Genomic DNA, 23,000 nt, shown 5'->3' on the forward strand with positions numbered 1-23,000 from the left:
AAACATTTTTTTCACTCATCAAGGGATCAGAAACAAAGCCATTCTAGCCTTTCAGCAAAACACTTACAAGCAGCTTTTTACGAAGAAGGCGCAAGAGCTAAATTTCCTTTAAAATTGTTTGAAAAGTGAACATTTTCGGTGCCTTGCTGTACTTTTTGTGAATCTTGTCATCTGTATACCATGAGCTCCAGCAGCTATTTTAATCTGTTATTGTTTGCAATCCATTTGGTGTCCTCCCAAGGAAATGCAGGTGATTCTAATTAACTTACTGCTGAAGATGTAGGAAAAGAAATCTCAATTGTGTTATACAGAATTATACACTTAGAACCTTTCTTCTATTATGTATAGCACACTATTAATGAAATGATTATATGAATATATTTATTACCGAATTAATTGCTATTTACCTCTCTCTTGTTCTCTCAATCAATGAAGCTTAAGGGACAAGAAAAAGCCACACACATACACAAACACTTAGACACAATACAGACCCCAGGAATACTTGCCAACTTTTATTTAACAAGAGTAGCAACTTAAAAATAACATTATTTTTACTCTGTGCAACATAGTTTAATATCTGAAATAACCCTGTTCCAATAAAAACCTATTGAAATACTCTCAGGCCTAACTCTGCCCTGAAGGTAAAAGTGATTAATTGAAAGATTTTGGCAGATCTCCGCTCACCACCAAGGCAGTTTAATTTAGAACACATTCAACCATTTCTCAGTGTCTCTGTGCTGGTGGAGCATAACTTTTGATCTTCTTTGGGGAGGTGGCTGTAATTCAGACCCTTTGGCTAGCCACTTCCTGGAGGGTTTTCCTGGCTGCCTCTGCTAAGCACTCAGGTAAATGAGGGCTCTTCTATATTCTCTTGTGGCTTAGTAAAGCAAATTGCATGCACAAAGGAAGGATATTTCTACAAACTTTTCTGGGCACATCAACCAGCATCAACATTCTGTTTAAACACAGACAAGATGGTTATTTTCAAAATTTGGTTTTCTGTCCAACTTCTGAGAAAGTCTATTATCAATAGACACTTTCCCAAAGATGGAGAGGCTCCTAATCTCAACCATGGATGAAGTTGGAAAATCTAAGATTTCCAGTCTCAGGAAATAGAAATAATGTCACCATTTCTTTTTTTAGGACATAAGAGATTACTTAGCATGTATTCTTAATACTTTTACTAAATGGAAATAAGGAAATGTGCATATTCTTTCTTGTGTGGCAGATAGATCTATGTTAAAATGTGATTTAATGAAAGTCAAGATAAATTTTAATACATATTGGATGGATATCCCTTGAGTTGACTAAAGTACTCTACATGTGATTTAGCAAAGAATGATTAAACACCATCTAACAATGGAACGCAAGTCACTGAAGACAAAGTAATCAATATAGTGGATGGAGAATAACTTCATTATACACACATATATTTGGAACGTAGAATATGCACTAGTGTGCTAGCAGTAATTATCTATGAAGTAGGATTATCAACATGTTTTAGAAAATTATTTGATGTCATTATTTTCAACGTACCATCTGAAATTATGCTACTTTCTTTTGCCTTTTTTCCCCAGGGTTTTACCCCTGATGTCACTGTTACTGATTTCAGTACCCTGGGTATTGTATATATGTTTATTGAACTAGGGAAGAGAAGGAGAACATCACAATGGAGAGACAAAGGGTGAAAGGTGAATCACTGGAATAGCAATACTTACAAAATGATATGTCATTATCCAACTGAACAACACATGAAGGGAGGGGGGTTGGAAGGGGGAAAGGAAAGAGAAAAATGAGGAAGTAAAAAGTTTGAAAGAAATGTACTCACTGCCTTACCTATGAAACTGTAACCTCTCTGTACATCATTTTGAGAATAAATAAATAAATCATTAATTAAAAAATATTTGATGTATTCTCAAATATTTAAAAATACATGCTTGTTCATGCATGTTTATACATATATATATATTAATCTTATGAACAAATAATAGTAGTATTTACTGCTAAAATATTATGCCACAAATTATGCTTCTTAATTTTGATAATTACAGTCCAATTTTATTCTCACAGGCTGAATTTTAAGCTATTTGGAAAGTATCATAAATCTATTCCATGCCACTTAATATTTCATATCTCTAATTTAGCTGGAACATACTTTGAAACATGAAATCAGGTTCAAAATCTTTGGGGGCACCCAGAAGAAGTGTCAAGTTTTAAGTACTCCTGTGAATTATTTTATTATTGGACTCATATTTCCCCAAGTTTGCCTAAAAATCTAAGGTCTCTGGTATAGAGCTGACAAGATATGGTTGTTTCCCTACTTAGAATCTCTGATTCTCACTCGACAATAGATAGTATTGCCATGCATGATCTTAGGGCTCAACCCCAAAAATATATAGTTAAAAGCCAACGAATCATACTTAAGAACATTTCTTAATTTCTGTTGTTATAATATTGGTAGAAAGATTATTGAAGGCTTCTTTTAGTGGCCTCAGAGAAACATATCTTCTTACCTTCATTCCTGACAAGATGAAAGATAGAAATTATCTAGCAAAGTATTGTATACCATTTAGTTTTACTTAAAGCACTATTTGTTGACTTAAAAGAAGAACATTCCAATACCAATTGCTTCCTTATTTAAAACTCATCTAGCACTGGTCTAACACAAACCAGATTTCCTGCTTCTGGGTGATTCCGACACATAGACCTACATTGAAAGTCTTATTGAAATATGTGTACATATTCATGTATACAAACATATAATTATGTATATTTAGCATTTATTATTTCTATCTAAAGTGTTATCATGAATAGAAGCTATGTAAAACTTTGATGCTTTACATATGTTGTTGTTCATTAATATAACATTTATGGAGTGCTTCCTGATATATGTGATTTTCTAGATGGTGAAAACCGAAGTTACAAATACAATTCCTGTATTCCTTTATGTGAAATGTAAAGAAAGAATATCCTCATTTGAGTGTTCAAAATTATATTTCAAAAATCCACAATCAGTCTCCATAGCTTATTATTTAAGTGCTATTTAGAAGGTAGAAATGAAAGACTATCAGATTGAAAATCTAGATTTTATGCCATTAGTCCTCCATAAAAGTCTTAATGATGGAGGCAATATTTTAGATATATTTTCAGAAATTTGGGAAGATAACTGTTTTAAAATACATCTTTATGTAGTTTTATTTGTGTTTAAAAAATCTACAATTAAAATTATATCACCTTGTTTTAGAACACATAGAGAGATTGTTCATCAAATGTCAGCAATCATAGGAACTTTAGTGTAAATTAATCTACTAGATTTTTTTTCTGTCGGTTATGGGACTTGAACTCTGGGCTTGGCTGCTGTTCCTGAGCTCAAGGCTAGTACTCTATCACTTAAGCCACATCACCACTTCCAGTATTCTGGTGGTTAATTGGAGATAAGAATCTCATGGACTTTTCTGCCTGGGCTGGCTTTGAACTGAGACCCTCAGATCTCAGCCTCCTGAGTAGCAAGGATTATAGGCATGAGCCACGGGAGTCCAGTTAGATCCTTTCTTAAGAGCTGACATTAAACAAATAAGAACAAAAATACAAGACATAACTTCAGAAAAATGTGAGATATGACTAGATGGAGAGAATGGAGTGAAGGGGCAATAAATGATGGGACAGGAACAAAAGGAGAAAAGTCGGTGCACCAGTTTGGATTTAAAGGATTAGATAACATGATGCGAATGCTTACTTGTTTGGATTTCTTCTAGTTTTAGATATGCTAAGATATAGGGAAAACAATTCTTCCTTTTGTACTTATAGATTTAGAGAAGGAGAGGACATTTTTTCAGGTTGACTAAATGAAATTAATTTTTAAACATGATTTATTCTTATAATGTTTTTCAATTATAAGAAAAAATGAAAATTATTATGAAAAATAATCTTCCTTTGGGGACAACTTGTAAAATGACTTTTCTTTCAGGAACTATACTGCTTTATATTGAAGTCCCTCAGCCTATAAAAGCGTTTGTTTTATCAGTTAAAATGGTATGTGAAGAAACACCCTTCCCCCCTGGGAATCATGAGGTCTCCAAAAGCCATGCCTTTCTCTTCTCTGGTCAAGGACTGTACCATAGTCCCTGACTTCATGACTTTTCCCGCTGTTCCACTCGTTTGTACACAGTATATGTGGAGCTGTCTCTGTAAGATCACTGGATCTGTCTGACACCTCTCCTCTCTCTGTTGACCTTGAATCTTCCCCAGCAACTCATTTGTCTGAACTAGAAACAGAAGGGCCTTGATATTGAAAAACTCATGAAGTCCTAGATTTCTAATCTGCTTTCAAGTTTGAAAACAAATCCTAATGAAAGGCTATTATACCCAGAACCAAATGCATTTCTAATTCATTGGCCAGAGTATCAAAAGAAAAGACTGACCTTTCACCTGAATGAAGAGCAAAGTACACTAAAAGTAAAATTGGAGAGGAGGAGGATACTAATCTAGGGAACATAGCATGCTCTTAGAAGTGACAGTGTGACTTCCTTCTCCCTTTCTTCGATTTATCAAGCAAAGCAAAGCAAACAACACAATGCAACACAAGAAGACCCTTTCTTCTCCAGTGTTTGGAAACCCTCTTTCCCCCTGTCTACATTTGCTAACTTATTGAAACATTTTAAAGCAGTTACATTCAATTAGCATTCCAATGACTGACAAAGGTGTCTGAACCTCAAAAAGAAATACAAAAAGTTCTTCCCAAGGCAGGTTTGCTAGAAAGTTTATTAGAGGCTAGACAGGGGTGTAAGGAGACATCATGAAGTAATGTAACTCTAATAATGAAAAAGAACAATGAAGACCAGTATCTGTCCTTTTTAAAATCCGGTTTTGCCCTACTGAAAATTTCACTGACATGTTTTCAATCATTTTCTCATTGTTTCAAGTTTTCCTACTGCCTCCAACTTTAATCCAGTTACCTCCCAACATCATAATGTTTTTTTAAATAGGTCTAAAAATTTATTATTTGACAATGTCTAACAAATAAAAAGTATTCTCCTGGTCCATCACCCTGTCAAACTAGAGAGTGAGGTTCAATACTGCTGGAAATTTAGTATAACAAAATATACCAGACAGGTTACATTTTTAAGAGAATGTGAGTCTTCAAACACTGTACAAAATAAAATGGTTGTCCATAAATTAGTATTTTGTGCATTCCTCAGAAAAAATCAGTTAAATCCTGTTTTAACTGTGGCTTGTTTTTCTTTCCTTCTATATTTTCAGTCATGGAATATATGCTTTAAATTAAATATATAGAATTATTTCTAACTGTTTTATACTCTCAAAAATACTTTTTCTTTAAATGCAGTATTATTTAAATATTGAATATCACTATGTTTGAGTCTGTAAAGATATGGAGAAAATTTGGTCAAGATTTGTTACATTAACCTGTGATCTTTTTTAAGGGTATCTGGTTATTGCTTTTTGAGCATGAAATTCTATTTTTTTCTGTGGGCTTGTCAGAAATACATAGTCAATTTACCTTCAACTTTTTAACCCAGAACAGCTCATTCCTAGCATTAATAAAGTTTCTATTTTACTAACTTTTCCCTTATGTAGCATTTTCACTAGTTTGCCTAGGATGGCATCTCCATCCATTAAACATTCTTGTAGAAAGAAGCCTTTCTGGTGGGAAAGGAATTTGAATTGAAAACATGGACATACATATATCAGGCCAAGGATTAAAAGATGAACATTATACGTGAGGAAACATTATAAGAAGGTTTCACTATATTAGTTTTTCCAGGACAATGTTCCAAGTCAGTCTTGGATTATGTGTGAAAAGTAAGAACTTTATACTGTAACAGGTGCTGGCAGGAAACTCCCATTAAAGCTTATGGAAGTTATGCCTGTAAAGTCTTGGCATCTGAGAAAATTCTCTCATAAGAATGCATTATGCATCAGACTTTTCTCACTAGAAACACAATGTGAGGTTGTTACTACTTAACAGTATTCCTCATCACTGTTTTGTGAATGCTATCCCTTGGTGATGACATCTTTGCTGGCCTTGTGTTATGTATGAAGTATATTTCAGCCATCATTTCAACACCTCAAATGTGCATTGTCTTCAGTGTAGACAATAGAAATATTGCCCTGCCATCTGCTTGTCCTATTCAAACATAAGCTTGAAACTATTTTTCCCTTAGTTGAATTGATGGATTTATACTAATCCATCCATATTCTGAAGATTGTCTCTCTATATGACACATAGAAGACAAGATACTGCTGGAGATGAAAACACAGACTATGGAGTATTGGGTGATAATTAATGTAGGCTTAGTTGGCACATATGTTGGAAAGAACTAACATTATGTCTGGCACATCCTGGGAGCTTAATAAACTCCATCTTTCCTTTACTTACATAAATTAGCTCATATCTATTTGACCACATCTTCAAAGAATAATGATATAATTCTTTGAACTCGTGTCCCTATTCTAGCATTAATAGGTAAGGTCTTTTTGTTCAATCCAACTATATTTTCCAATCTATTAATTCTAGAGATTAAAATATTATTTTACTTTAGTTTGCCAGCTGGACACAATTGAATAAAAATCCCTTTATCTTACAAATATATTATTTGTGAGAAATATGATTTACTTCTAAGGGTCAGGTTAAGAACTAAGATAAAATCTTAGATTACAGTGTATGGTAGAAGAAGTTACCTGAAAGAATCCAGCATGTGATTCAATCATGTAAGCATTATAGCTGTGTTGTGGATTAAATATCACCAAATATTGCTTATATATATTTTATTGTATAAATAATTGCATTTCTATCTAGGTGGTTTTTTTTTTAAATTTCATTTTTCCAGTCCCGGGGCTTGAACTCAGGGCCCTATCACTGGTCTCATTTTGCTCAATGCTAACATTCTACTACTTGAGCCACAACTTCACTTCTGGATTTTTCTGTGATTAATTAGAGGTAAGATATGGACTTTGGTGCCCGGGCTGGCTTTGAACTGTGATCCTCACATCTCAGCCTCCTAAGTAGCAAGGATTACATGCATGAGCCACAGGCACATGGCTACCATCTAGTTTTAAGCATGTTTCTCATGGATCTATCTATCTATCTATCTATCTATCTATCTATCTATCTATCTATCCATCTATCTAGAAAAAGTCCTTAATTAGGGTAATAAAGCTAGAATAAAGAACACACAGAAATATACATAGGGAAACTCACATGTACACCAATATCAGCCCAGGCAATGTGCCAAAGTGTGGTCTCTATAAGGAAGATTTTGCTTGAGGGCAATAGCAAACTAGCTTACCACCCTGCTGCTCTATCCACTTCTCGCCACATGGTTCTTTGCTACATCCTGAGCTTCCCATTCTACAATGAGGAACATTTCTTTGGGCTGTTTTATTGCCAATACATTTTTACTTTGTATGATGAAATGAAGCAAGGGACTGGTTTCATTAGAAGAAGAGGTAAACAGAACATTAATTAAATTTGCTGATGATACTAAATTGGGAGGAACTGTGGACATCTGTGAGGACAAAAGAATCATACAAATGGACTTAAGGAGTTTAGAAATTCGAGCAGGAAATAATAAAATGAGATTCAGCCTTAAATAATGCAAGCTAATACATTTGGGAAAAGATAATCAGAAACATGGCTATTCAGAGGATGGTAGATGCCTGCAAAGTGGCAATGGTGAAAGAGACCTAGGGGGTGATAATGAGGCAAATTATACACAAACTTACAGGGAAGGAGGCTCTATGCCTAGAGGCATGTGTGTGTGTGTGTGTGTGTGTGTGTGTGTGTGTATTACATATACATATATATATACATATATATATATAATTTTTGGAACCAGAAAAATGATAGTGCTATTCTTATGACACTAGTATGCTCAGTAAAACCATCCAATTTGGCGTTGGTTACTTAAATCCCTCAGGTTTACGAAACAATTTAGCACCCTTTGCTGAGAGACTGGCTGCTTCCTATTAAGGGTGACAGAGGACATGTTCTCTGAAAGCTGCATTGTATATTAGAATCTGCCCCATCCTATTATATCTATTGCTAATGCATTATACTATATAAGTATATATATATACATATCATGTGACACTGCAAAAGGAATGAAAAATAATACCTTACTTTCACTTTTAATGCGGTTTCCCTAGCTTCTGGATAATATCATTGCATATTATGTTTAAAGAGGTATTTAACTGTGTCTTACAGCAGTTCAATGACTCTTCAGTATATAGGATTTGATCCTGTAAAGATGGATTTATAGGTAAATGATAAGCAGAAATCTTGGATGATATGATCTATCTCTTCAGGGTGCATTCATTCCCTACCATATGCTAGATATGACATGCTAAGCATTGTGAAGGCAGAGATATAGTAGACATCTTTGCTAGAGTCAATGCCCTCATTCTAGCTGGAGAAATGATAAGGAAAGCAGCTATTTCAATCCTAGGCAATAGGGACAATGGAAGAGAAAGCAATGCTGTTATAACACACTGTGAAGGTAGTTGTTCAGACCATTGTGTATGTGGGTGGGGGAGGGAATAGGTTTTTGGAATAGAGAATTTTCTTTCAAGAGAGGGAAGTTTCATATTATTCGTAAAAATGTGGTAAGTGTAAAATTGGGAGGGGATTTCGAAAGCAAGGAAGGAGTACATGGAAGGAATAAAGGCCTTCGAAAATCTTGTAATTGACATTCCTGGTAGAAGTAGTTTCTGAAGGGGGCCACATGCTTACATTTTAGTGGGAATAATCAGTGTGGAGCTCTATTTATTTTGATGAGGACGAAGTACCATTAAAGGGGTCTAAGATGAAACTCTGTTTACGAGGGAGAATTTTGACAGCATTGGAAGACTAGGAACACACACACACACACACACACACACACACACAAAAGTAGGAACAAAAGCAATGTCTCATTATGAGATTTGTCTCAATAAAATTATGGAGGCCTGGTCATGGCCGTGGTAGGGGAAGAGAACAATCACTTTCAAGATACAATAAGAAAGCAGAGATCATAAGATTGGTGAAGAACATTGTCTCCAAGGAGAAAAACAATGTAAAGGAGTCCAATATGTTTCTTTCTAGGGAAAGGAGAAAATAGGCTGTGGTATCAACAAATGTGTTAAGAAATTAAGAAAGAAGAACATGATAGGTACTGATGAACTCAGTTTCAAAAAGTACAGTTTGAGGTGCCAGATAAAAATTCCAGAATAGTTCCTAGATAGAAGATCTAAATGGAAAAATCATGTGAGGAGTTATTCACATATGGAAGCACTGCAATCTATGGATGATTGAAGGAATCATGGAAGTTTTAGGCATGACTGAGATCAGTGACAGACTGAGTAGCATGAGGTGTCAACATCAAGAAATGAAAGCAGAGAAAATAGACATTTTCTAATTCTTTCAATCACTGGGACAGACAAGAGACTCCACTGTTGGGCTGTGCAGTTTCAAATACATGGCCAAATACCCATCTGACAGACAAAAGAAAAAAAGAAAGAAAGAATACTGCTCATTTTAGTGATTACAATATTATCTATTGGGTCATCGCTGCACTGTAGAAGACCAAAAAATTCAGGTTGACTGTCAAAAATGGAAAAAGTAGCAAAAGAAGCATCATTAAAATACATCAACAAAGATAATGGTGCAATTCTAATGACATAGGTATATTCAAAGACTTTATAGAACTTTAGATAGCACCAGCAGTTCAAGTAAATTTGGGGAAAATGAAATCAATGTTTATGTCAGAACTTAGGATATTGATATCCTGTCTTCATTAGCTTAAATTGATATGCTTCTCTATTGATCATGTATTTCTTATTGAAAATTCTTTGACATACTCTTTTAACTAAAAAACATTGTCATCAAATAAATATTTCCCGAGAGGCACATAGAAAAACAAAACAAAACAGTGAATCAGGAAGGTAAGATACTCATAGGGAAGTAAGCTGATATCAAACAACACTAACATGGTATTCTAACCCCAAATAAAAGAAAATTCTGTGGGCTCAGCTTTCAGTGTTTTTATGGGATCTGAGCCTGACTATGCCCGACCATTCTCAGGCACATCAATTATAAGTCATAGTTACCATTCAATTACTTGATTAAAAACAGCAGGCTATTGGTGTTGAAACAATGCCTAATGGGATATGACTTCCTCTGATGAAAACGAGTAGAGAATGGATATGTTAGTAGCTGCTGGATGATTAACTAAAATGGAATATCCAAAAATTGACAAAAATAAAATCTTTAAGGAAACCTAACTTAAATTGTTTGGCATAGCTGTGTATTGATTGGAAGATAGCACCTTACTGAGCAATTTAACGTGTTCTCACCACAAGTAGACTTGTTTAAATGATTGATAAACAAATTTCTCTGAGTATCATGCAGTTCCTTTTATCTAATAACTCTTAGCCATGGGTCTTTTTACAGTTTCCAGCACGTGTAAGTGAGTCACTAGCCAGACACTTTCCAATGATGATTGAAGCAATGTAGAACATAACATATCTATTTATTCACTATTTATAAGGAATCCTTCATTATCAGCCACTAGAGTTAGCTCATACTTGAAATGGGGAGAGCTATGTATTATAGCTCATTTTAATTTTCTTCTATAAGTTATTTTTATACAGGGGACTGATAGCCTTCTATAAACTCAAAAGTTCTTCCAGCATTATCATTTGAGTTCTATTTTGGGTTTGTAAAGTTGTTCTCAAAATGCTTTGCCTTTCAGGTTTTTCTACTTGTTTGTTTGTTTTGTGACCTGAAAATAAAGTGGTTTGAAAACTAGAAAATATTATTTTTAACCCGAGAAAAATATTCTTAACTCAATAACCTGTTGCACTGTAAGATAACCTCACAAGAATTTAGAGGAATTTCTAAGATTGGAATCTTCCAGGAAGCAGATAAATTACTATCCAGTACTCTGTACAGAGTAACAAGTTATGTTCAGTACAAGCTAATATAGCTATTCTATCTAGAAGCTGTATTTCTTTTCATATCCATGTATCTATCTATCTATCTACCTATCTATCTATCTATCTATCTATCTGTAAACCTATATATCTTAGCCTATATGTATATATATATCCCTTTGTCTCTGTATACTATATATTAGTCTTTTTCTCTCTATATACAAATATGTATGATATGATTAAAGATTAATGCTTAGGCTGGACTCTCTTCATTTGCAAGTAAAAAGTCCCTGGAAAATGCCATTGTTCTCTGGATATGTTTGAATGGAACATTATTTGCCACGGGACTAAAAAGTATATTTTAGTTTTATTTCTAGCTTCCTGAATTAATTGAAGACTCTTTAATTATTAATTTTTATGTATCAAGGAAATGTTTATCCAAAAGTAACATGTAGAGTCTTTTTCCTCCACTAACTAAAATATCCTGTCACAGAACTTAGTGACAATATTTTGGAAGTTGTGATAATGTATTTATTTTTAATAAATAGCTCATATTATGTAACAAAGTTAAAAACATTTTTGAAAAACTGAAAGTTCACTTGTGACTCTCAGGGCAATAACTATTTAAACATTTTTTTACTACTTTCTTAAATTTTTTTTTTTTTGCCAGTCCTGGGCCTTGAACTCAGGGCCTGAGCACTGTCCCTGGCTTCTTTTTGCTCAAGGATAGCACTCTGCCACTTGAGCCACAGTGCCACTTCTGGCCGTTTTCTGTATATGTGGTGCTGGGGAATCGAACCCAGGGCCTCATGTATACAAGGCAAGCACTCTTGCCACTAGGCCATATCCCCTGCCTACTTTCTTAATTTTTATTATTCATTTTGCTCCTGCCTTTTTGAAAACCTAAAAGCTTTCCAAATACTTGTAGTTTTTTCTTCAAATTTTGTAAACATTTGTTTCCAGACAAAAACATCCTGCCAAACTTTAGCCAAGATTATTTTTAATGGTTGTTATTAACTTCTGAATGGTATAAGTGCCTTTTAATGAAAAAAACAACAACTCTCAAACCCAGAACTACCATCTTGTAAATGACAACCACCATAGGTTAGAGTACTGTATCTTGATAGGTTGAGGTACTATATCATTTTCATCCTGACTATAATTTACAGTAAATTAATTGCCTAGGGTCTTGGTATTGGTTTAAGACCAACAGACACCAAGGAAGGTTGGGAACTGGGCTCAGGCTTTATCTGAGAAAATACATTATTCATTCATATGCATTCTGGATAGCAAAGTGTGGGAACATCCCCTGAGTAATTTCACCAGATCTACATTGTCGTCTGTTAGATAGCCCTTGTGATAATTGAACTACACATTTACTCCTACGTCAACTTTTGCTGTGTTTAAGCTCTCTTTGGTTTAATTATTTTAAAAGACTGTTGAGTGTATTGCTAGATATAGATCAACTAAAATAAATATCATCAGTGAGATAACAACCATCATTTCTATATGGGCAATTTGTGAAGAGTTGATGCAATCTGTCCATTGAAGGATGTTTCTTCCGATCATTTAATGAAGAAGCAAGTATCAGGTAACTATGGCCAAGATGGCAGCTGGTTTCCTAGTCTGTCTTCTCTTCATTGCAGACCTCCCACACATGTCTTTTTGTTCCCATTTCTTTTCTTAATTGAAAAGCTCAGCTTCTCCCCCTCTCTCCACCTTGTCCTCTCTGATTTCTCTTGGTTGTGTTTTCCTGGTTATTCTTTTATATTCTTGCTGGCTGTTTCCTGTTTACTCTTTTCTGATCTTGTCTTCCCCTCTAGCCCTGACTGTGGCTTTCTTAAAGACACAGAGGCCCCAGCAGGACTACCCAAAAGAGCAAATTCCAACTTGGACCCTGTGCTGTCAGGAAGGTGGCTGTCTTCGTGGCTGCATTAAAACAAAACAAAACAAAACACAAAATACCAACAGCACTAAACTGATCTTAATTTTAACACAGAAAGAAAAACAAAGTTAATTTTCAGCAAACTCTCATGAAGCTTCTCTGAGGTTCATCTTCATTGTAAATGCACATAGATGCCTAGCTCTAGGCATTCAAAGCAAGAATTTAAAAAAAAATAGGTCACTGCCCTCTGAAACATATTGGTGCAGTCCACAAATATTCCCTTGGGAAAAAGAAAAAAAGTGCTTATCTTGTACTCTTGAATTTTTTTGAGGCATGTAATTTTTATCAGTTTGTTTTGGTTTTGTTCCTTTTTTTCCCACTCACTGCTTATAAAACTAGCAAGCAGAAGTCTCTCTGGAGCAAGATAGAATCATAAAAGTTTTCAAGAATCTCATCAGAAACTAAACAGTACAAATTGCACATTCTTCATGGAAGTATCAGCATTTAGTGCGTGCCTGCATCCAACTATAATAGATTATCCCAAAGTGGGAAAGAATGAGCAGCGTATAAAACCAGCAGCACTGGGATCACAGTTTGTGTAGTGAAAGCAGTATGATCGGCACTTTAGGGCCCTGGGTTCTGAGGCAGAAGGAAATGGCAATGTAAAGTTTTATGTTCGCAAGAAAGCACTCAGTAGGATTTCAAGAGGCACAGTTGTTCACAAATAGATCACCAGGAAAACTCTATAACAACAAACTTCGTATGTCTCAGCAAAATTGCTCTGTTATAAACATGCTTGTTACTTGTATAAGAAATACACACATGCCTGTGCCTCACTGAGTTTGTAAATCAACATGTATAGAGCAAATATTCATCTATTTTTGTACATCCCATGTTATGATTTTCAGAATTAAATAAGTATGCTGGTGGTGAAGGGTATAACTATTTTTGTGATAGAAAGAAACATGTCCAAATATATATTCATAAAATACAGATTTCACTTATAATGGCATAGACTTGGTAATGTGACATTCTCTCAAATTTCATGTAATAGTAGAGAAATTACAAAAAAAAACCAGTTAGGCTATAATAATAATTTTAGCCATTCTTTTTTTTCCCCCCAAGTTGCTATAATCTACCCAGAGATAACTAATTGTTCAAAGTAAACATTCCACTGAGACCACAAAAGGAATCCATTACACAAACATATAATTCACAGTCATTTTTAGTGGGTTGTAAACAGTTTGGAATGAGTAGAAAATGGGACAAAAATCAAAGTGAGCATTTTGAAATGAAAAAGTGTTTGCTACAAAAGGTCAGTCCCTTTGCTTGGCAAAGTATGTAGAAAAGCCTGGGAAAATGCTGATCACACAAGCAATGAGGGAATTTTAAAGCCAACAGCCTCCTTGTTTCTTTAAACAGACATCGGAACCTATAACTGGATCCTGTCAAACAAATGACAGCAAAAAAAATATATAACAGCTGCTATGAAGTAAAGTTGGGAGATAAAGTTTTTGAGGCTAAGGACCTTCTCAGAAGTAGACTAAAGGTCTTTCTTAAATCTTTAAGCAAGGTTATGGAACCCAGAGTGGCTTTCAGACACTAAGTCAAATATGTAACTTTGTGTATCATTCCTGTCATAGTATTTCTGTGTTTCAGAAAAAAGGCCAGAGAGGATAAACTGCTTGTTGATCAGCATTTGCTGAGATACACTGCAAGCTAACTAAAACCACGTTTCTTTAAAGATTTGTGGTCTACAGCACATAATGTAAATTTTGCCATCGTAACTGTTTTTGGTTGTGTATTTTAGCTACAGGTAAGTATGTTCAAATCGTTGTGCTACATAACTCTAGAAATCACATACATTTTTAAAGTACTTTGGAAACATATTAAGCAGAAATGGAAATCTTGAAAGAATGTGTTGTTAGACCATTCTGAAAGATCAAGGCTGATTCAAATTGTATTAATTTGCTAAAAGTGAGTCTTATTCACCTACAAACAAAAATGTATAAGGTATAAAATATGTTTAAGAAGTCTTCAGTTAGGTACATGTTTGATATTGTTGGGGAGACTATTTATGATGTACCTTTTTGTGTATCTCACACAAAAAAGAACGAAGATTTTCTTCATATTGTACTGTTGCAATATGTCAAGAAAGTGACCTTTTTGAGAGTTTAAAATGGACATATATATTTATTTTTCAAAGTTTATTCTCTTTTTCTCTTTTAAATATTTTTGGCAGCACTAAGGTTTCAACTCATGGCTTGTGTTGCTAGGCTGGCACCCTGTCACTTTATCTATGCATCTAATCCTCTTTTCTGTTTTATTATTTGTGAGTGAGATAAGGTCTTGTTTCCCATCCAGGTGTAAGCCTGAGCTTATCTCTGCCTTCTTTAGGCTTTCAGTTGTTGCTGGGATCATAGCATCTTGCGACCCTCATTGGATATGGAGTCTTGTGGGTTTTTTTCCCAGTCTGCCCTGTAACTGGGATTTTCCCAACTTCTGCCTCTCACATGAGCTGGGATTACAGGCTAATGCTACTGTGTTTAGTTATGTGTTGAGACGTCTCACAAATTTTTCTATTCAGGTAGGCTAACCTTAAACCATGATCCTTCCTCCCATTCTTTGTATCCTAATTATCTAAGATTACAGACATGAGCTGCTGCTGCCTGGCTGCTTTCCCATAGTTATAGTGGTATTGAATCTTGTAGCTTCCATTCTTTTCTCTCAGAGCACTTATCACTGTTTATTATAACATATACTCATATTTATGTGTATCTGTTTAATGGCTATTTCTCTATATTCTCAGTTGGTAGTAAGAAGAAGAGTATACAATATGTACTCAATAGCTATTTGTGGCCTAAATGCAACATATTCTTGGCATCTATTTCTTCATTCAACTAGTATTCAGTGCTTACAGTGTGTCACATACCATGTAAGCTTATTTTCAATACTGGGTCTTCACAAAGAGAGTCATTCCTTTATACACATTTCATAAAATGATTTATGACATAAGGTTTGACTAGTACATCAGTTTAGACAATATGTAAATATTACATTTAAAATATATAAAATCTAACTAAATTTAAATTTAGCTTATATTAAATTTAATATATCCAATTCTTAAAATTAGGATTAGAACTCAATTGAGATAAAGAGATATGCAAAATAAGTTTTTTTTTCCCAAATTGTTTTTCATTGTCTTACTAATGGGTTTTCTTCTAGGCATATCTAAAAGTTACAAAATTTAAGTTATTAATATTACTCTACTAAAGGTAAATACAGAATGCATATCTTTCCAAGTACGGGGACCAGTTTTCCTGGGGAGAATAAAGAAATATAAACAGTTTGGTTCTGTCATGTGCCAGCAGTAAAACAAATGGATGGCTGTGTGAATGAATGGAGCTACCTGTCTTCCTTATAACACTTAATTTTAAATCTAGCATGCAAGTAACATTTAGACATATAACTATAGTTTATGGATGAGATTTTTTTTTTTTGGCCAGTCCTGGGCCTTGGACTCAGGGCCTGAGCACTGTCCCTGGCTTCTTCCTGCTCAAGGCTAGCACTCTGCCACTTGAGCCACAGCGCTGCTTCTGGCCGTTTTCTGTATATGTGGTGCTGGGGAATCGAACCTAGGGGCTCGTGCATCCGAGGCAGGCACTCTTGCCACTAGGCTATATCCCCAGCCCCTATGGATGAGATTTTTAAAGAAGAGAAAATAATCTCAAGACAAAAGAGAGGAAAGGAATATATATATATATATATATATATATATACATTATACATACACACACATATATATGTGTGTGTATGTATATATATATATATATATATATATATATAGTTTTTTAAGGTAAGTGCCAGTGTGCTGCTGTACTGAACACTGATGCCATTTCCATGACACACAGTTTTCATTAGATATGCTTTTCCATATCAGATCCATAAGCATTTCCACATCTCTCTGTAGTTGAGTATCTTGGCTGGAAGAGGATCTGGCCATTAGAAGAGGGTCTGTAGATTTGCTGATTCCCAGCCCTGCTGAGAGAGTTGGCACCTTTATATGCTACTTCCTAATACCAACTCCTGCATAAAATGTCATCAGAAGCTTACATAAACATTGGACTGAGACTCACATAAATTATTTCTGTCCTGAGGTGCTGTATGCCAGAATTTAGTAAAAACAACACTTTGAGTAAATAGAACTAGCATATAAATGTAAGAATATTAATCCAACAAGATGATCACAGAAAAATAGAATCAAAAGTACACACTTTAAATCTTGCAATGATGTGAGACATTTATCTTGTGCTTCCCAGTTTATACTGAACATTTCCATAGAGTTCTTTTAAGCTGACAAAGTGCTTTGAATTGTCAGTTGCTTCATGGCAGTGTAAAAGGCTCTGTGTTTCATTAAAATGCTCAGGCATTATTTTAGTAATCATATGTGTGATTAGTGCCTGTTTAGTGCTGGATCTACAAATTCATTTTAAAAGTAAACATTGGGACAATGAAATTTAATGCTAGATAAAATTGCTAATGTCAGCAGAAACATCATCTCATTTTATTAAAATAGCCAACAAAATGCCGTGAACAAAAGATACAATTTCCAGTTATACATATTTTCTACTTTACAATTTTATAGTGTCTGCACACTGAAATGCTGCATCAAACATACCTACTTTTTTTCATTTTTGCCAAGGGTAGATTCATAAATCAAGAGGCATGATGCTTTTCTTTGTATGTTCCTACATCTTATTATCTGCAGCTTCCCCCAATGTCCTATTTGGATGTTTGGCCTAATGTAGTAGTGCTCACATCATCAGTAAAAATATCTTGGAAGTGATGCAAATTTACCTATTGGAAGTAATAACATTGTAATATTCTCAATTATCCACTTTATCTCCAAATATTTATTAAATAATATTTATGCCTAAAATATGTATTTACAAAATTAAATGAAATTGCAACAGGCAGTAAAAGTATATTTCTCTCTAAATTCTCATTGACTTCCTTTCTCCAAGACACCTCCCCTAATGTTCATTCTGCATTTACTCTTTCCTACCCTTTCTCAGTACCCTCATGTCCCCTCATCCACACTGATGTGTGGATGTGCTTTTCCCAAAGCCACTGTCTTTATCCACCTTCCCCACCCACTCTTTCTACTCTTGTTAATTCTCTCTTTCTCTACTGATTGGGGAATAATCGGATCCCAAAGCTGTCCTTTCAGTATAATTAAAGAATGAATTTCCAGGAGTTGGAAATTGCAGACCATTTTTATTATGCTTTTATAATAAAGCAGGTAACACTGAGAGAATTTAAATGGCTTTTTCCTAGCAGATTACTTGGTAAGGATTGTTTCCCCTTTGGTTCTATTGTTTCAAGAGACTAGAAGCCGGAAATGAGAATAGGTTCACCAATTCTCTTTTTCTGAGAATACCTCTATCTTTCACATGATATATACGCCCCTAGATCCTGAGAATATGTTGTAAACGTGTAACAGATGGTGATGAATCTTCACATTTTTATATAATACATTCTTTAAGATTCTGCATCTAGTAATGTGTATCTTCCAGGAAAATGACCTTGAATGAGTGAAGTGATAGTTTGAAGGAAAAACTACCCACAGATAGATGAGCACAGAAATGATGAGTCAATTGGGTTTTGTTTTGCTCTCTTCAGTAAGATGAAATAATTTCAGATGAAATACAATGTTGAACAAAGGAAATCAAAGGTCATTTTAATATAGGAGGTGAATCTGTTAATTGTTCCAGGAAAACCATCCGTATTCTGTGCTGCATAGAAACGTGGAAGATGGGGTGTCACTGAACATTGAAATGTTATTTGCCTTACTTGGATAATGTTGGGGGCTTACCAAAATTTGTTCTGGCACAACATCTTCCAGCATGAATGTTAGGGGGTTCTAACACTGTGAGTGCTGATATTTTATGAATGTTTTATCACTGGCTTGGAAACAAGAAGTTTGCAATTGAATCAACAGTATGTCAGACAGACAAAATATTAAGAAAAAAGAACGTTAGTGAGAATTACTAATCTCCCTATTGTAAAAACAAACTGAACTTAATAAGAAATTTGATCCTCTTAACTGATGAACAAAAGTCACGTTTTAATTGTGTGGCTTACCAGACAAATTAAGAGGCTCGATGAACTTAAGTGTCGGTTGTGTGGAGGATGAGGAATGAGGGGAACTGCTGTATATTAAGTTACCCACCTCTCTTTTCGACAGCTTCAATGCATTTCTTTACAAACCATGGAACTGTGGAATGTTCACGTTCACACACTGTGTGCAAATGAGAGCCAAAAATTTGATCTGCAAAAGAAACAAAGAAGAGCTTCATTAAAATCCAAGCTTGCATTGTCCTTTAATTTGATTCTTATTCCATATCTAGTGCATGCGGAAATCTTCATTTTGCATAGGGATTCACTTTGTTGCTTTAATTTCAAAGCATCTATGGCAGACATACAAAGACTAAGTCCTTTCTTTAGCAGAATTCTGGTACCAGAGAAAGCATGCTAACATCCTCTGATTGATTAAGCAGGGATGACTGGGTAAGCTGTCCTCTCTGGGCCTTAACTTCTTGTCTATAAATTAATGAAAAAGACTTAAGGTAACTTCTACAAAATGATTGATCTTAATGTTCTTGATCTGAATGTTTTCAGAAAATGGTTTTTATTGATTTTGAAAATGACGATTTTATCAGTATTTCAAGACATTCATTCTGTAGCTCAAGAATATTTGGAGATGCAAATCACAGGACAGGGACTCTGAAAGGAGTCCTTTAGCACTATTGCTTCTTTCTACTTCTCTAGTTTAAGAATGACTTTACCCTCAGGGCTCAGCTCAGGTCACACTTTCCCCACAAACTCTTGCCTTCCTATCTCAGCTTTTCATTTTCAGTGACATAGTTTTGTTGGAATGATAGATCCTCAAGATATTCAGAGGTGATACAGAAGGTCTGTGATGAAAATGGCTTCACAACATCATATGAAACAAAGTTAAACAGATATCAAAATGTGTATTTAAGCAATTTAAAGCTTTTTATTTTAGATCCCCACATATACCAATTCATCAGTGAAATTCTGTCAGCTGCTGGAGGTGCATTAGTCCTTGAAATAGTTTGAGCAATACCCTTTTATTTCTGAGAGCTCTCTGAACTAATGTTTCCAAGAACACATACTGAGATTCATAACATAGTGATTTCTCCTTTGCAACATGATTGGTGTTACTTTGTATTGTATACTTACAATCTCACATATACACACACATATATATGTATATACAAATATAATATACATATATACATATCTATAGCTATATATATGTATACTTACGTATATATTATAAATATATAGTCTATATGGCTATATAATATATATCTATGTAGATAAATATATAATACATAGGAATATATGCATATGTATTATCCATAAATATACCTAATGTATAGCATATATAAAATTCCATGAATATATAGTGGCTATCTGTTGGCCTGCTTTTGGAGGATATATGTTGTCCTTAGCTAATTCCAGACTCTCTTTTCTGTCTTTGGTTTCAGAGAGGTAAGTAGCTTTGATTTACAAACCATCCAGCTACTTAGCTATACACTTCTACCACCAATTACTGACTTAGGTCCAAAGCAATGGATCCAGCTGACCTTGAAGTACAATATCTGAAACTCTGAACCAAAGGAAATCTTTCCTCCTGTAGTTGATTTTCAGGAATTTTAACATAATAATGGTAAAAGTGAGTGACATTTTCTTATCAGATTCTGAGTGCCTGAATCCTTACTATGCATTCCAGTCACCAGTAGTTAGCAGCTATTCTGGCCCACAGAGATATTTTTAATTTGTGGTAAAATATGTGTTAATTAAAACTCACCATTATAACCATCTTCAAGCCTATAATTTCATAGCATTAAGAATATTCAAAAAATCGTTTATCTACCACCATCATCCATTTTTACAACTTAACAAAGTAGCTTTAATATTTACTATTAGTACTAATGAATCTAACATGTGATGAATTCAAGGCCTTCCTTTGTGGATCAGAATAAAAGTGAAGCCATTGTAGCAACTTAAAATATTTTATGTGTTATGGCCTCAAAATGAACTTCATTTGTGTACTTTCTCTTCACTAAGCATGCTTATAACTTTCCTTTCCAAACTACTGTTTCCCACACTTGCCAAATACATTCCTGTCTCAGGGACTTTGCACTGTTATTTCTTCTGTACCAAACACTGTTGCCCTCAGGGCTTTGATTGAATGCATGATGTAATTTTAGCCTTTTCTACCCACTGGTGCCACTCAACACTAGTTTCTGTACTGCTGTCTTTGCCTTAGTTTTCTTAGACCACATATCCTCATCTACTATTATTAGACAGACACACTTACAGCTTAGAATATTAAATCCACAATAGTAGGGACAATACCAGTTATTTTTAATAATCAGATCCTCAGTACCTAGACAATATTTTGTATATGATGGGGTTTAAGTAAACATTTGTTGAATGTCAGTATTGTCAGTGTAAGTATCTAAGAAATAAAAATAAAATGTTGAGTGACAGATTTTGATAATGGAGGACTCAAGTTGAGATATTATGAAACTTAAGATTTTTACCCATTTCTTAAGAAAAGTTGTAAATTTGTACCAACTTACTATTGAAGAAAGCTATTAAGGTTAATATACTATTTGGTAATACACTCCAGTATGAAAACATGTATTTTTTATGCAAGAGATAGAAAGGTTTAAAAACAGTGTACAGATATGCAACATAATTATGGATCTTAGTGCTAAGCCCTTGATCAACTAATAAAGATTTGTTCCAAATAGTAACCACATAATATATAGTGAGATAAAATAATTATCAAAGGAAAAGTAACCTAGAACTTCAAATAAAACATTTTAAATGCCTATAGATTATAATCAGGAAAAACTGCTCTGAAGTATAGAATTTATTAATGAACTTTGTAATTTAAGTCAATTTTACATACATTTATTACTGACTATTTTTGATCTCCACAATGAGTTGGACATTTTACATTGTAGAAAAGTATCATGATTCCACGAATACTGTAGGGACTAATAGAAAAATTCAACAAATATACACACTAGAATATAGTAGGCATCATAAAAGGTACTGAAATGTAAAGATGATGTCCTTTAAGACAAGTGTGGTTTCTTTGCATCTTTGTACTGCAGGTGTGTATATATAAGTGGAGAGACAGAGAGAGAGAGAGACAAGAGACACAGAGAGAGATTGTAAAACGGAACCTAGATGTTGGTCAAGAAAAGTTGATTTTTTAATGAAATGAGTATTAAATAAAAAAAGAGTTTTGTTTGTTTTACTTTATTATTCACAGGTAGTATACAAAGAGATAAAAGCAATTCTAGGGCATTGCCTCTTTAATTGGTTCAGTTATTTGTGAAAGACATAATGAGCGCTTATTCTATATCACTACAGAATTGCCAGGCACTCGGAATATAACAGCTGATGCTCATTTTTTAACCACTAAACTTTTCTTGTCTTGTGGGAGCAGCTTCTAAGTAAACAGGTAAGAATTTGTTTTCTGAGAAAGCATGCTGTTCCTGGGAAACACTGATGTAATTAATGTGCACACACAGGATGGGGCATCAGAACAGCATTGAGCACCCAGGAAAGACTTCTCAAAGAAGAACCAAACCCTTGGGGTTAAGCAGGACTTAAAAGGAGGCAAAGGATATTTCAGAAAGAGGAAGGAGATGATGCATATATGAGAGAGAAGAAAGATACAAAGAGAGAGGTGCTACATTCAGAGAAAAACACATTATTTATTTATTTTAAATTTAATTTTTTTCTTTTTTTCTGCTTTTTTCCCATGGGCTTGAACTCAGGGCCTGGCTGCTGTCCTTGAGCTCTTTTCTCAAGGCTGGTGCTCTACCTATTGAGCCACCACAGCACCACTTCCAGTTTTCTAGGGGTTAATTGGAGATCAATGTGTCATAGACATTGTTGTTTGGGCTGGCTTTGAACCTTGATCCTCAGATCTCAGCTTCCTGAGTAGATAGGATTATAGCCATGAGCCACTGGTGCCTGGATTGCTTATTTATTTATTTATTTATTTATTTATTATTTTATTGTCAAGGTGATGAGCAGAGGGGTTACAATTACTTAGTAAAGTAATGAA

The 23,000-nt window shown here is 34.5% G+C and overlaps 1 protein-coding gene across 1 annotated transcript in view; it reads right to left on the reverse strand.

The window, feature by feature from the left end:
• Positions 1-23,000, reverse strand: part of Arhgap15 (Rho GTPase activating protein 15) — a 648,882-nt gene that overhangs the window by 224,876 nt on the left and 401,006 nt on the right. Inside the window, exon 10 of the mRNA XM_048345538.1 lies at positions 19,047-19,145. Within this exon, the coding sequence (XP_048201495.1) occupies positions 19,047-19,145 (99 nt within the window). The remainder of the gene's footprint in view (positions 1-19,046; positions 19,146-23,000) is intronic.

The sequence above is a fragment of the Perognathus longimembris genome, chromosome 4 (genome assembly GCF_023159225.1).
Source record: "Perognathus longimembris pacificus isolate PPM17 chromosome 4, ASM2315922v1, whole genome shotgun sequence".
Classification (NCBI taxonomy): Eukaryota; Metazoa; Chordata; class Mammalia; order Rodentia; family Heteromyidae; genus Perognathus; species Perognathus longimembris.